This window comes from Lissotriton vulgaris, chromosome 4_1 (genome assembly GCF_964263255.1).
Source record: "Lissotriton vulgaris chromosome 4_1, aLisVul1.2, whole genome shotgun sequence".
Taxonomy (NCBI): Eukaryota; Metazoa; Chordata; class Amphibia; order Caudata; family Salamandridae; genus Lissotriton; species Lissotriton vulgaris.
In genome coordinates this window covers 637,258,421-637,273,273 of record NC_141691.1, presented here as the reverse complement: position 1 = coordinate 637,273,273, position 14,853 = coordinate 637,258,421, and the positions used below count along the sequence as shown (strand labels likewise).

Genomic DNA, 14,853 nt, shown 5'->3' with positions numbered 1-14,853 from the left:
CCCTAATTTTCATTTCTAATTACCCAACAGCACTGCACTCAGATTACCTTTAGTCTTATCAACAAACTTACCACATGGAGGGTGCGATTAATCCAGTTGAATGGACTGGAGACATTAACATCAATTTGATAAAGTCCTTCCCTTGTAAATGTATGGTTCTGTTAAAAACAAATAAAAAACAAAAATAATTTTGTAAACCAGGTAAAAAGTAAAGACAAATGTATTATAATATTTTATGCAAAGAGCAAGTTCTAATATATCGAAACAACGTTTTTTCTAGTTAGGTTGGCGATTCATTCATATGTGTTTGAAATCAATAAAGGACTTGCAAACTGACCGATTTGAAAGTACCAAGTGGTATAATACAGTGGTAAGAAGTCTCTCAAAACGGTTATTAGGTCAGATAAGAAGACGTGAGTGAGTAACTGAATGGATGTGATTTCAGAAATGCCACTGAAGCTCGGGCACTAGTGAATTGTATTTATTGACTGTTCTATGATCTCCCAGACTCCACACTGGCTTCATTAAGAGCATCCTGCAGCATGCCTTACCAAGAGCCTGAAGCTCAACTTTAATTTCCATGGTGGTGCAGTCTTCACGGCAGGGCTGCCATCACATATTGTTTACAAATATTTCCCAAAAGGAAGATGCGCTCAACAACAGATAACTCTTCAGAGTTGTATAATTTCCAAGGTATAATATGCAACTGCAGCCGTGTCATGAAGACTGCACCGCCACGGAAATGAAAGTAGAGCCAGAGGGGCACAGAACTGCTCAAGGCCTCATAGCAGCAACAACGGATCATATACCAAGACTTGGCGATAAGCGCATTGAAGGGCATAAAATAATATAAGCACAAAAGAAAACAAAAACCACCGTGTGGAGGGTAAGAATTGCATCACGACACTACAAGTCCAAGCATGCACGAAGTGAAGTAAATTCACCTGAGAGACCCCATCGGAGGGCAATGAAGGTAATCAGTATGTGGGAAGAAGGAGCCTCAAAATGCTGGTGCCTAGTTTTCGTTCAAGCTTTTGAATAAGGGCTGGGAGGCCCGAAATGTGGCAGGTGGAAATACCATCTGAGCACAAATGCTAGGTTATGGCTTGCAAATTAAAAAACTCTGAAGAGTTATCTGTTGTTGAATGCGTCTTCCTTTTGGAAAAAATTTATAAGATATATATATATATACACACACACATACTTAGAGACTACACCAGATCTGCTCCAATATACGAAAGGCATAAAGATACACCTCTTTAAAGAGCACTAGATGACACAATGCAAAATAGCGGTCTACTCTCAGAATACAGTTCCCCTCCAATCACCTTTTGACTGGATCCTTGCTTTTGACCCCTCTACCTTTTGAAAAGATTGGGTTGAACAAATAATACATGCACACATACATATCGCATATATTTTAAACCCTTCCAAGACACTTTTCTAACCCTAATTTTGCCAAAACTGCTGAAAGGATATACCCCAAACCACGCAAAGGCAATTTCTTGATTAATGTTCTACTTTCATGACATGTTTGGTATAATTCCATGTGGGCTTTTTTTCTGAAACAGAAGAAAAATATTCCTTTGGAAGTTAAACTATGAAAATTATGTTTGAACCCCTAACGCCCCTCCTTTATTTGACTCCCTGCTTAACTGATCCGCATGAAACCGGCATGGTCAAACTCAAATCAGATGACTGTTTTAAAAAACAAAATTAAGATTGTGGAGATATAGACAGTGCCAATGTTATTACGAAAACAACAACGTTTTTCTTCCAATGTAAAGTGAGACCTATATTGCAACCAGCATATATTTATGTACAAATGATTTGCACAGAATGACTGAATTTTCTATCAATTTTCATTCAAGTACTAAGCCAGGGATTGTATTGTGCCGGAAATTTGCATAGTTTGCTATTGCCTAATTCTGTGAAATTTTAGGAAACTTACAGCAAATTACTTGTAATACAAATTTGCCATTTAGCAATATATTTTAGAACAAAATGCATTCTCACGTTCATTTTGGACACGAGAACGCATTCTGTATTACAAAATAGCTACAAAAATAAATTTTAAAAAGTGCTGTGAACATCAGCCACTCAAATTCTGGTCATTCGCGTTGTTGCTGTGCTCCTGCGCTATATTTTTGCAACAAATACAGTGAACTAATGTGTTAGGTTTCACTTGCATGTTTATGTAATGACAGAGGCCATAGTTATGCTGATGGAATTTGGGTATGTCATATCACAATGTTGTAATGTGATAAAGAATGTTCCTGGCGGCAGTTGCAGGAGTAGCAGTTGTAGGGGATGTGTTGGCCCGTACTATAAGTCGAACTTACATAAAGTACGCTCTTAAACGAACGTGTGTTGGAGTTCTCAACAATACGTGACGTGGAGTAACTTTATGATTGCAGCAATTTTGCATAACAAGCATTATACAAAATTTCTTAAATTCATCAAATTACACCAGTGTAAAATACATTTTCGTCTATGCCCAAATCAAAACCAGGACCATCGGCATAACTATTAGACCACATCTACCTCCCTATCTAAATTCCAGCTCTCTGAAACTGTATGTGGACATAACGGAGGTCTTAATCATTGGATATCCTCCTTCCATTTGTTCTTCATTTTAGTGACCCATGAGCCTATGTCAAGGTCCCACTCAAGGTGCTAAAAACCATGACTTTACATTCGACCATCAACTTTAGTTCTCTATTGATATAGGCTGAATACCTTCCTCACGCTTTTTTCTTTTTTAACAGAATGTTTTGCAAACTCTTGCCTGTTTCCTTTAGGTTGCTGTAAAACTGTGGTTCAAGCCATCATAAGGTCTAATTTATATGGTTAGAACTCCTTAGATCTTGATTCACCAAAGGACTGGTCTCCAGTCACCACCAACAGTGTATTTATTGTCTTCCTCCTCCTCTCCTCTATCTCTGGACATCTTCATGCTCTCCTTTGGCTCCTTATCACCAATGCTCTATATCCAAAGTCTACCACTTTTTCATCATGCTCTTCACAGAAAAGGCTCATTGTTTTGATCAACATCCTAAACAAAATCTCACCTTCTCTACTAGTCACTTCATCCTACTAGTCACCCTTGTCACTAATGTTTCCCCCCTGCACACCTCATGGTCGTATCTTCAGTATATAATCAAGCAGAATATTGTTTATTTTCATTGTCCTTGTTCATACCGACTTCACATCCTCTGTCATTAAACTGCAAATATTTCTTCAGGGTCTCTCTACTAAATCACTGTGCCCTATTCAGCCATATAACACTTTGCAGTTCATGTATCTAGTTTGCTCTAGCACCGCTGGATGAATTTAGCATAGGGTGGGTAGAACAATTATTCATGTTGTGGGATAGTGTTTAGGGGTTCAGGCAATACGAAGTAGTTTCTGTGCCCGGATGAAATTATACATTTGCTCACGCCACAGTGATTCTGCAGTTCAAAAGAATTCATATGTGAAACTATTATTTAAAAAAACTCCATTTTGGGTGTGAGCCAGACAACTTTCCTGTTCTATAGGTATGCTCTCCGTGATTCTCCTGATGTTGCTGTCCACTTGGAACTTAAAATAATTTCAGATTTTGCATTTCTCTGTTAACCCTTTTTATTGAAAGGTTTCAAGGCATTGACCCTACTGCTTTACTTTTGTATTTTGTAATTAATCCCTTTAACTATTCCATTGATCTAGAACTCCGTAATTGAGTGGACCCCACCATTTCTTTAATAGTCTCTCTGATTTTTAGTACGCATTTGTAGTTGCCTCAACATATGGTCTCATGAGACTGAGTTTTAACACGGTCTCTGATGCAGCACAAGCGGGCATTAAGATTGAGGTGAATTTTGCAGTTCACAAAAACAGACACTGTCGCTGGTTTGGATTATAGCAACGGCGCAATAGAGAGGCTCTGTGTCTACCTGCAAAATGTGTACTAGCAAAAGAAAATGAATCCCATCAGCCCACCCATATGGCAGAGCATCATCATCTGGAATTACTGTGAAAGTGATCCGGATAAGGAGACACACTTGTTGGTATTGTGTGTTTTCTACAATCCGCCAGAATCACTAGTGATGGATCCTGCCAAAATCGTGATCATAGTGGTGTGGGATGTTGTTTGCTGTGAAATAATTGTGAAAAATAAATCAAAAGTGCAGTATACAATTAACTACCATGATAAAAAGGAAAGCTTTTTTGGGAAAATATCATGGTGTCAATATTAAAAATGAGTGTATGGCAGTTTGCAATTATAACTGCCAATCAAAGATGGTATTTGGTCAACATGTTTCTGCCGTTGTAGGGATCACTCACCTACCAGGCTTTCATCAGGACCTTAAGTACACTACTGCAATAAAAAGAAAGTGCAACAAAAATTATTATATTTTTCACATACCAAATGATACAGAGTATCCTACCATACGTAGAGATTTCATTCGTGGATATCCGGTTCACAACCAGTTAGGATTCTTTCCTGGAAATCAAATACACAGAAGTACATGCAGATGAGAAAACAGGTAAGACACAAACACAATCATACATTGTGACATATGTTGCAATAGCTGAAAAGTCAGTCTTCAAAAGGATAGTTACATTTTTTTTAATTTTTAAAAAAATTTTACTCACCCATATAGGCCTGGGAGAAAGCCTCACCTCTCCTGGCCACTGCTCAAGAAGTAGAGGCCCGCTTCATTATAAAAAATGGAAACAATCTGTATCTGGGAATCCTAATTGGGTCACACCCAGAATATTATTTTCACTTCAATTCACATTAAAACCTAGGTATTGGTTCTGAGATAAGCGAGAGGCAGTGCCTTATGGGGCAGCCACAAGACTACTACCTAGTTGTTATTGTCCAATCATTGTGCCAATAGAGTGCTATGCTACTTGCCCAATGCAAAGCAACCTGTCTTTTAGAAGGCACTAAAAAGGTTTAAGACAGGAGGCAAAAACCAAAAAAGGGCCAAGCAAGAAAGTTCAGAGTAGAGAGGCTAACCCAGCTATTAAGGCATAATTTGGTGAATGCAAGCGGTAGAGTAAGAGGACTCTGCTCGGTGCTTCTCCTTACCTATCCGTCGGTACCTCTGGCTTGTTCCTAAGCCAAGGGGGGAGGTACCGACATAGCGTGGTAACCCGGTTTTTTAAGGAACACGCAACCAATCAGTAGGTAGTGTTCGTTCGCGGAAGGTATCGGACCGCATAGAGACACACTACATGCAGATTTCAAAACCTTCCTATTGATGGCTCACGATATTGCGGACCAGGATCGGGCCCGCAGGTGAGACCCGCCCTTCGGAGTTCAAGTTAATTCATGTGGACCAGGGAGGGAGAGGCGAGAATAGCTCAATGCCCATAACCGGAAAACAAGGCATGACGTGCAAAAGGAAACGCCGGAAAAGCCGCTTTGGAGCATTCTCAAAATGTGCGAACTAGCTGGCACGAAAAACAAAGCCATCAGTCACCATGGTGATCACCATCAAAGTTATACAATTCTCACTGGTGGACCAAATAGAGGGCGATGAAACTACGTAGGCGCCCCTGTATAGCTAGCATATCGACATAATTTTGTGCTGGCTTCTTATTGGTTAATCATTGGCCAATCAGAACCTCAGGATCACCTTATGTACCAATGGGATTGCAGAGCTTAAAAACCCATGCCGTCTATTTACTTTGTGACCGCGGCCCCAGAAATATTTTAATATTACACGAATACAAGCGTGAGGGGGGGGGAAGAGAGGAGAGGAGAGAAAGGCCCCCAGAAAAACACACAGAATAACGCCTCTTGTGTGCTTCCAAACCCGTGCAATCCTCACTGGCCGAATAATGCGCCATTTTCCCGACATTTATAATTAAGGTCCAAGTCACTAACCACTTATCGCATAATCGAAAAAAAGGGGGGGGGGGAATCAGGCCTAAAAAAAGGAACATTGGTAAGGGTCAGGCCCGTTCGTGCTTGTCCCAAACCCCGACCCTCAAAGGAGTCCCAAAACATCCATAAGGCGGATTTGCTCAAGATGCCACAGTATAATACAGCTACTGGATTCCACGCCAGTGTTGTGTCAAATAGTTATCAGTATAGTCAAAATGAACAAGGGTTCCATCACAAAAAAGACATGATCCTAAACGCAAGGTCACTGGAAAGGTTGAACCACCAAGTTAAATTGAATAGGGTGGAACCTAATGAGTTCCATCTGACAAATGCAGGGTAAGATGTCCAAAACAAATGGTATAAGGGAACATCTATCTCTACAATAACCTTTGTGTAGAAAAAGCCCCTATGGTAATAAATATGTGTGAAAAAATTATATGAGGTGCATATGAGTATGGTAATCAGATCCAGACTAAATCGATACCCATGGGATTTCGTCATTGAGGCCCTCTGTGTCACTCCTCAGTTTGTAGATCCACTTCTGTTCCCTGAGAAAGAGATACCGTGAAACATCTCGCACATGTGGAGGCACAAAGGGTTGCTCTAAGACGGACCAACTCATTTCCTCTGCTTTATGTTTCATTTGCAGGAAATGATTGGTCAGTCGAGTAGCCTGCTTGTTGCACCGAATGGTGATTTTGTGCTTGTTTGCTCGTAATTTAATCTTCCTGGTAGTCATCCCTACATAACGCAGGGAACATAGGCACGTGATTAAATATATTACATTCTCACTGTTGCAGTTAGTGTGATTCTTAAGGACCCAAGGTCTGGGGGTCCCTATATCAATGGTCAGGATTTTCTTTGTTTGTGGACAAGCAGTACAAAGACCACAAGGGTAGTGGCCTTGTACCGGTGGCAAACTTCATGTATTTTTGGCAGAATGTAAAAATATGGGGTAACCATGCGGTTACCCCATATTTTTACCTCCTGCCAAAAATACATAAAGTGCAGAGACCGCCTCCTGGACGCCCGATTATTTCGGGGATTGGTTCATTATTGGAACCACTTTCGACCTTCGTGGACTTTTTCCTGAGGCCGCTTGTAAAGAAGATGCCGTCCTTTTTACAAGATACTAAGAACGTCTTGCGGCTCCTACCTGAGACAGAGTACAACAGCGAAACTGACTATTTGGTCAGTTTCGATGTTTAATCTCTATATACGTGTATAACACAAGCGGAGACATTACAGGCAGTAAGATGTCTCCTTGAAGCTGCGGCGGAACCACAGCCAAACTTCAGAAAAGACTCCAAAGCATCCAGAACGCCTCCGCACGACTCGTCCTGGATATCCCCCGACACAGCCACATATCCGGCCACCTGAGAGACGTGCACTGGCTCCCCGTCAGCAAGAGGATCATGTTCAGACTCCTCACCCACGCACACAAGGCCCTCCACGACCTGGGCCCCAAGTACCTCAACAACCGCCTGACCTTCTACACGCCCACCCGCCAGCCACGCCCTCGCCTCCATTCCACGCATCCGCAGAGCCACCGCCGGAGGAAGATCCTTATCCTACCTGGCAGCCAAGACATGGAACTCCCTCCCCATCCACCTTCGGCTAACCCAGGACCATCTCTCCTTCAGGAAGCAACTCAAGACCTGGCTTTTCGAGCAGTAACGGACCCCTCTCCCCCAGCACCTTGAGACCCTTCCGGGTGAGTAGCGCGCTATACAAGCGTCATGATTGATTGATTGATTGATTGATTGATTGATTTGGATACCATCACGCCAGTCAATTTTATAATGGACTGTGCCCGTCTGGCCATGACTGAGAACTTCTTTGCCTTCGAAGAATATATGTATTTACAAGCATCGGGGACCTCGATGGGCAGCGTTTTCGCGCCATCGTTGGCCAACCTCTACGTCCATCTCTTCGAGGAAGAATTTGTGCTCAACAACAGCAACCCGTTTTTTCATCAGGTGTTGATGTGGAAACTTTACATCGATGATATTTTTGTGATTTGGCGTGGAGAACAAGAGACCATCTTAGAGTTCCAGGCCTGGCTCAATAAATAAAAGAATCCGTACTTAAAGTTTACTGTTGAATACAACAAAGAGGAACTCCCTTTCCTGGACATTTCGATCTTTTCGGTAGATGGAAGATTAGGGAGCAGATTATACCGCAAACCCATGGCGAGAAATTCCTTGCTGTCGTTCACCAGTTACCATCCGAAATACCTGCGCGAAAACTTACCGGGGGGGCAGTTTTTGAGGGTTCGCAGGAACTGCTCAGACAACTGACTTTGATTTTTATGCTAGGGATCTAGCACAGAAACTGCGAGAGCATGATTATCCTCGACGCATGATCAGGAGGGCACATAAGCGAGCTTTTAATAACAACCGCTAGGCCCTGTTGTGCCCCCCTGTGGAAAAACCACCACTGGACAGAATGACGTTCGTAACCACATTCAGTACTTTGTCCAACAGAATACAGAAAACTATTTAAAAAAATTGGAAGATCTTGAATACTGCAGGATGAGACATCCCCACTCCGCTATTTTTTTTCAAGAGAGCATCTAGCCTAAGGGATAGTCTAGTCCATACCAGACCAAGACAAGGAGGAAATGAGAAAGCACCCACCAACAACTTGTGGAATTTGCCACCATTAAAAGGCCACTACCCTTGTGGTCTTTGTACTGCTTTTCCACAAACAAATAAAATCCTGACCATTGATATAGGGACCCCCAGACCTTGGGTCCTTAACAATCACACTAACTGCAACAGTGAGAAGGTAATATATTTAATCACTTGCCCTTGTTCCCTGCGTTATGTAGGGATGACTACCAGGAAGATTAAATTACGAGCAAACGAGCATAAAAGCACCATTCGGTGCAACAAGCAGGCTAATCGACTGACCAATCATTTCCTGCGAATGAAACAAAGCAGAGGAAATGAGTTGGACCGTCTTAGAGCAACCCTTTGTGCCTCCACATGTGCAAGATGTTTCACGGTATCTCTTTCTCAGAGAACAGAAGTGGATCTACAAACTGAGGAGTGACACAGAGGGCCTCAATGACGAAATCCCATGGGTATCGATTTAGTCTGGATCGGATTACCATACTCGTATGCACCTCATATGTTTTTTTCACACATATTTATTACCATAGCGGGCTCTTTGTGTTCCTTGGTTTTGATATATATTATTGAGGAGCCTTAAGATCATCAGGCAATCCTCATTTTTGCTAAGGGGCTTTTTCTACACAAAGTTTATTGTAGAGATAGATGTTCCCTTATACCATTTGTTTTGGACATCTTACCCTGCATTTTTCGGATGGAACTCATTAGGTTCCGCCCTATTCAATTTAACTTGGTGGTTCAACCTTTCCAGTGACCTTGTGTTCAGGATCATGTCTTTTTTGTGATGGAACCCTTGTTCATTTTGATGTACTGATAACTATTTGACACAACACTGGGGTGGAATCCAGTAGCTGTATTATACTGTGCCATCTTAAGCAAATCGGCCTTATGGATGTTTTGGGACTCTTTTGAGGGTCGGGGTTTGGGACAAGCACAAACTGGGCCTGACCCTTACCAATGTTCCTTTTTTAGGCCTAATTTAACCCCCCCCCTTTTTAGATTATGCGGTAAGTGGTAAGTGGCTAGGACCTTAAATATAAATGTCGGGAAAATGGCGGATTATTTGGCCAGTGAGGATCGCATGGGTTTGGAAGCACACAAGAGGCGTTATTCTGTGTGTTTCTCAGTGGGCCTTTCTCTCCTCTCCTCTCTTCCCCCCCCCCTCACACTTTTATTCGTGTAATATAAAAATATTTCTGGGGCCGCGGTCATAAAGTAAATAGATGACATGGGTTTTTAAGCTCCGCAATCCCATTAGTACATAAGGTGATCCTGAGGTTCTGATTGGCCAATGATTAACCAATAGGAAGCCAGCACAACATTATGTCGCTATGCTAGCTATACAGGAGCGTCTACGTAGTTTCATCGCCCTCTATTTGGTCCGCCAGTGAGAATTGTATAACTTTGATGGTGATCACCATGGTGACTGATGGCTTTGTTTTTCGTGTCAGCTAGTTCGCACATTTTGAGAATGCTCGAAAGCGGCTTTTCCGGCGTTTCCATTTGCACGTCATGCCTTGTTTTCCGGTTATGCGCATTGAGCTATTCCCGCATCACCCTCCCTGGTCGGCATGAATTAACGTGAACTCCGAAGGGTGGGTCTCACCTGCGGGCCCCATCCTGGTCCGCAATATCGTGAGCCGTCAATAGGAAGGTTTTTAAATCTGCATGTAGTGTGTCTCTATGCGGTCCGATACCTTCCACGAACGAACACTGCCTACTGATTGGTTGCGTTTTCCTTCAAAAACCGATTACCATGCTACGTCGGTACCTCCCCCGTTGGCTTAGGAACAAGCCAGAGGTACCGACGGATAGGTAAGGAGAAGCACCGAGCAGAGTCCTCTTACTCTACCGCTTGCATTCACCAAATTATGCCTTAATAGCTGGGTTAGCCTCTCTACTCTGAATTTTCTTGCTTGGCTGTTTTTGGTTTTTTCCTCCTGTCTTAAACCTTTTTAGTGCCTTCTAAAAGACAAGTTGCTTTGCATTGGGCAAGTAGCATAGCACTCTATTGGCACAATGATTGGACAATAACAACTAGGTAGTAGTCTTGTGGCAGCCCCATAAGGCACTGCCTCTCGCTTATCTCAGAACCAATACCTAGGTTTTAATGTGAATTGAAGTGAAAATAATGTTCTGGGTGTGACCTAATTAGAATTCCCAGATACATATTGTTTCCATTTTTTATAATAGAGCGGGGCCTTTACTTCCTGAGCAGTGGCCAGAAGAGGTGAGGCTTTCTCCCAAGCCTATTTGGGTGAGTAAAAGTTTAACAAATGTAAAAAAATTTAACTATCCCTTTGAAGACTGACTTTTCAACTATTGCATATATGGCGCAGTGTACGATTGTGTTTGTTTCTTACCTGTTTTGTCATCTATATGTACTTCTGTGTATTTGATTTCCGGGAAAAAATCCTAACTGGTTGTGAACCGGATATCCACGTATGAAATCTCTACGTACAGTAGGATACTCGGTATCATATGGTATGTGTAAAATATAATCATTTCTGTTGCACATTCTCTTTATTGCAGTAGTGTACTTAAGGTCCTGATGAAAGCCTGGTAGGTGAGTGATCCCTACAACGGCATAAACATGTTGACCAAATACCATCTTTGATTGGCAGTTATAATTGCAAACTGCCATACACTCATTTTTAATATTCACACCATGATATTTTCCCAATAAAGCTTTCCATTTTATCATGGTAGTTAATTTTATACTGCACATCTGATTTATTTTTCACAATTATTTCACTGCAATCAACATCCCACACCACTATGATCAATATTTTGCAGGATCCATCACTGGTGGTTCTGGTGGATTGGAGAAAACACACAATACCAACAAGTGTGTCTCCTTATCCGGACCACTTTCACAGTAATCCCAGATGATAATGCTCTGCCATATGGGTTGGCTGATGTGATTCATTTTCTTTTGCTAGTACACATTTTGCAGGTAGACACAGAGCCTCACTATTTCGCCGTTGCTATAATCCAGACCAGTGACAGTCTCTATGTTTTTTGTATACGTTGAATGGGGGTATAGTCTGTCTTTCTGGTCTTTAAAGATTTAGTTCCCCTTAGACCCCCCCTTAACTATTTGTTACGAATTTTGCAATTTCCCAAATTTGGAGTGTCCCAGGCCCACACCCTTCTTTGAACTACTACCCTATGCAGCAAGTGAAAATGCATCTTATGCAATGAAAAAGAGAGGAGCCGTCTGCGGATGCTAGACGATGGGGTTTTCCTGGCCAGGAAAACAAGCATTGGCATACCCAATAGGTCTCGCCTTTGGGACCTTATAAGTGTTTAGTTATCCAACAGAATATCCTTAGTGCAACTTCATCAACTATTTCATTGCTAAACATTCTTAAGGTTCCAAAGGCGAGACCTATTGGCTCTGCCAATGCTGGCGGTGGAACCTCTGCCCATATAGTGGTAACGTGTAAAAATGACAAAGTAATAACTCGGGTACTAATATCACAAGTTGTGCTGCCTTATAATGCAAGCTGTTTGTAATCAGAAAAGAGCCCAGGAAAATCCATACCTACAAGGCGGCGGGGTGTCCAACACCCCTTCATTTAACTATGTGAAAAGCCATTCACAGAGAATGATCTGTGCTCATCCTTGAAACTAGAACATGTGAAGCTAGGCTCACTAGTGATTTCGCGGCCTAACAAGGCTGCCCTCGGCCCAAATGCAAGTAAGGAAAAAAAGAGCCGTCCCATCGTGCGAAAATTAAAAATACAAAATAAACAAAAATTAGCCGTATAAGGGATGCAGTCGGCTCCAGGTGACACTACACCTGCTGCACTTCGGATAGCTGCACCCCAGTGCTGGATTCGCACTATTTCGAAATGAGATGTGGGATTCCGAGCAATTTGAAGAAAGAAATGCGTTACTTACCTGTAACTGCAGTTATCCAGTATTAGTGTCTTTCATAGATTCACATGCCTGAATCATTCCCCGTCGTCGAGACGGGAGCCTCCGGTATATAAAAAAGTAATGTCCTAAGACATACATAAAGAGAATAGGTCTAAGGGTCTCACCTTAGTAACCTATCCAGGTCCTTATGCAGGAAGGACCGAATAGAGTAGGCTCCAGGGTCCCACCTTGGTAGCCTATCTATGTCCTTTTGTAAAAAAAAGGACCAAAGCAAAAGGAACAACCAATCAGCTACTACCTCCCTCTAGAACCTTCCTGTGAGGAGCCTCAGTCTCTCAGATTTTCGTACGCACCAAGTTGGTTAGGTGTAAACCTGTTAGGGAGAGGTGAGTCCTTCCAGGGGAGGCGGGAGGGTGCATGTGAATCTATGAAAGACACTAATACTGGATAACTGCAGTTACAGGTAAGTAACGCATTTCTTATCCAGTATTTGGGTGTCTTTCATAGATTCACATGCCTAAATCAGAGTAGCAAGCAATACAATATGCACATTCTGTGATGATACAGAAAATATACGCCTGCAAATAAGGAACATTTGTGACTGTAAAAGCAACAGCATACAATGTTATGCAGAATCTAGTAATAAAGAAATGTGCATACCAGTCCAGGATGGTGGGAAGTAGGAGGGCTCACCTCACTGGAATAGGTGGCGAAGCACCGCTCTGCCCACTGCTGCGTCTTTCGCCAGCTCAGCATCCAAGCAGTAGTGCCTGGTGAAGGTATGCGGGGACTTCCAGGTCGCCGCTCTACAGATGTCCAGGAGTGGCACTCCAGCAAACAGTGCCGCAGATGTAGACATGGCTCTGGTGGAGTGGGCTTTGGCCCGTGAGTCCAGAGGTCGCCCTGCCTTCTCGTGGCAGAGAGTTATAGCTGAAGAGATCCATCTTGATATACTTTGTTTTGTTAGGGGCATGCCCTTCCTAGGTCTGCTGAATGCGACAAAGAGTTGGGATGACTTCCTGAATTGTCTGGTTCTGTCCAAATAGAATTTGAGGCACCTCTGAAGGTCTAAAGAGTGCAATGATTTCTCAGCCGAAGTAGATGGGTTCGGAAAGAACGATTTAAGAACCACCGGCTCATTTAAATGGAAGTCCGATGGGACTTTGGGTATGAATCGTGGGTTGGTACGCAGGATGACTCTGTCCTCTTTGAATTGTAAGAAAGGGTCCTGGATGGAGAGGGCTTGCAATTCGCCTACCCTTCTGGCCGAGGTTAGGGCCAGTAGGAGGGCTGTCTTCCACGACAGGAATTTGACATCCGATTTATGGATAGGCTCAAAGGGATGCTTCATCAACTGGTGAAGAACTACGTTGAGTTGCCATGTTGGAGGGACAGGTTTTGGCCTAGGGAAGGACCTGAAAAGGCCCTTTAGGAATTGTTTGATGAGCCTGTCCGCCCACAGGGAAGGGCCCCTAGGCGTTCGAGTGAACCTAGAAATTGCTGCCAGGTGGACCTTGATGGACGCATGGGCAAGTCCTGAGTGCGCCAGGTGTAGGAGGTATGGCAGGAGTTGTTGGGGGGTGACATGGAAAGGATGTAGACCTTCCTTCTCACACCAGACGCAGAAGCGCTTCCATTTGAGAGTATAAGTCTTTTTTGTGCTGTCAGCTCTAGCGTTGGCCAGGACATCTTTGCACTCTTGTGGTATGTTCAGATGGCTGAACTCGCGGTATTCAGGAGCCAGGCTGACAATTTCAGAGGGCCCAGGTTCGGGTGGAGAACCTGCCTGTGAGACATCGTGAGCAGGGTCGGGTGACTGTGAAGGCGAAGAGGTGGATGGACCGATAGACGATGGAGCTCCGTGTACCAGTGCTGCCTCGGCCAGGATGGGGCGATGAGGATCAGGGTGCAGGGCTCCGATTTCCTTTTCCTGATTACCCTGGGTATCAGTGGGAACGGCGGAAAGGCGTAAGCAAACACGTTCTGCCAAGCTATGGAAAATGCATTCCCTAGTGTCCCTGGTTGGGGAAGCCTGCTTGCGAAGCTTGGGCATTTGGCGTTCTCCCTGGTGGCGAAGAGGTCTATCTGTGGCGTTCCCCACTTCGCGAAGATATAGTCCATTGCACCCGCGTCTAGCTCCCATTCGTGGGATAGGGATTGTTCTCTGCTCAGGGCGTCCGCCAGGACGTTGTCTTTGCCCGGAACGTATCCGGCTTTGAGAGTGATGCCATGTTGTAGAAGCCAGTTCCAAACTCTCTGAGATTCTCGAGAGAGAGAGAGCGCGTCCCTCCCTGTTTGTTCAGGTAGTGCATCGTCGTGGTGTTGTCCGTCCTGACTAGCACTGGGGAGTTTCGGATGCGCGGGAGGAACGATTGGAGCGCCAGGAAGACTGCCCGTAGCTCCAGAATGTTGATGTGGAGTTTGGATTCCTGTGGCGTCCATTTTCCGTTG

General features: G+C 43.5%; 1 protein-coding gene across 1 annotated transcript in view; it reads right to left on the bottom strand.

Moving 5' to 3' along the window:
- The window catches only part of PKD1L1 (polycystin 1 like 1, transient receptor potential channel interacting), a 1,739,639-nt gene that overhangs the window by 1,341,220 nt on the left and 383,566 nt on the right, over positions 1 to 14,853 (bottom strand). Inside the window, exon 7 of the mRNA XM_086964902.1 lies at positions 72 to 158. Coding sequence (XP_086821028.1) covers positions 72 to 158 — 87 coding nt within the window. The remainder of the gene's footprint in view (positions 1 to 71; positions 159 to 14,853) is intronic.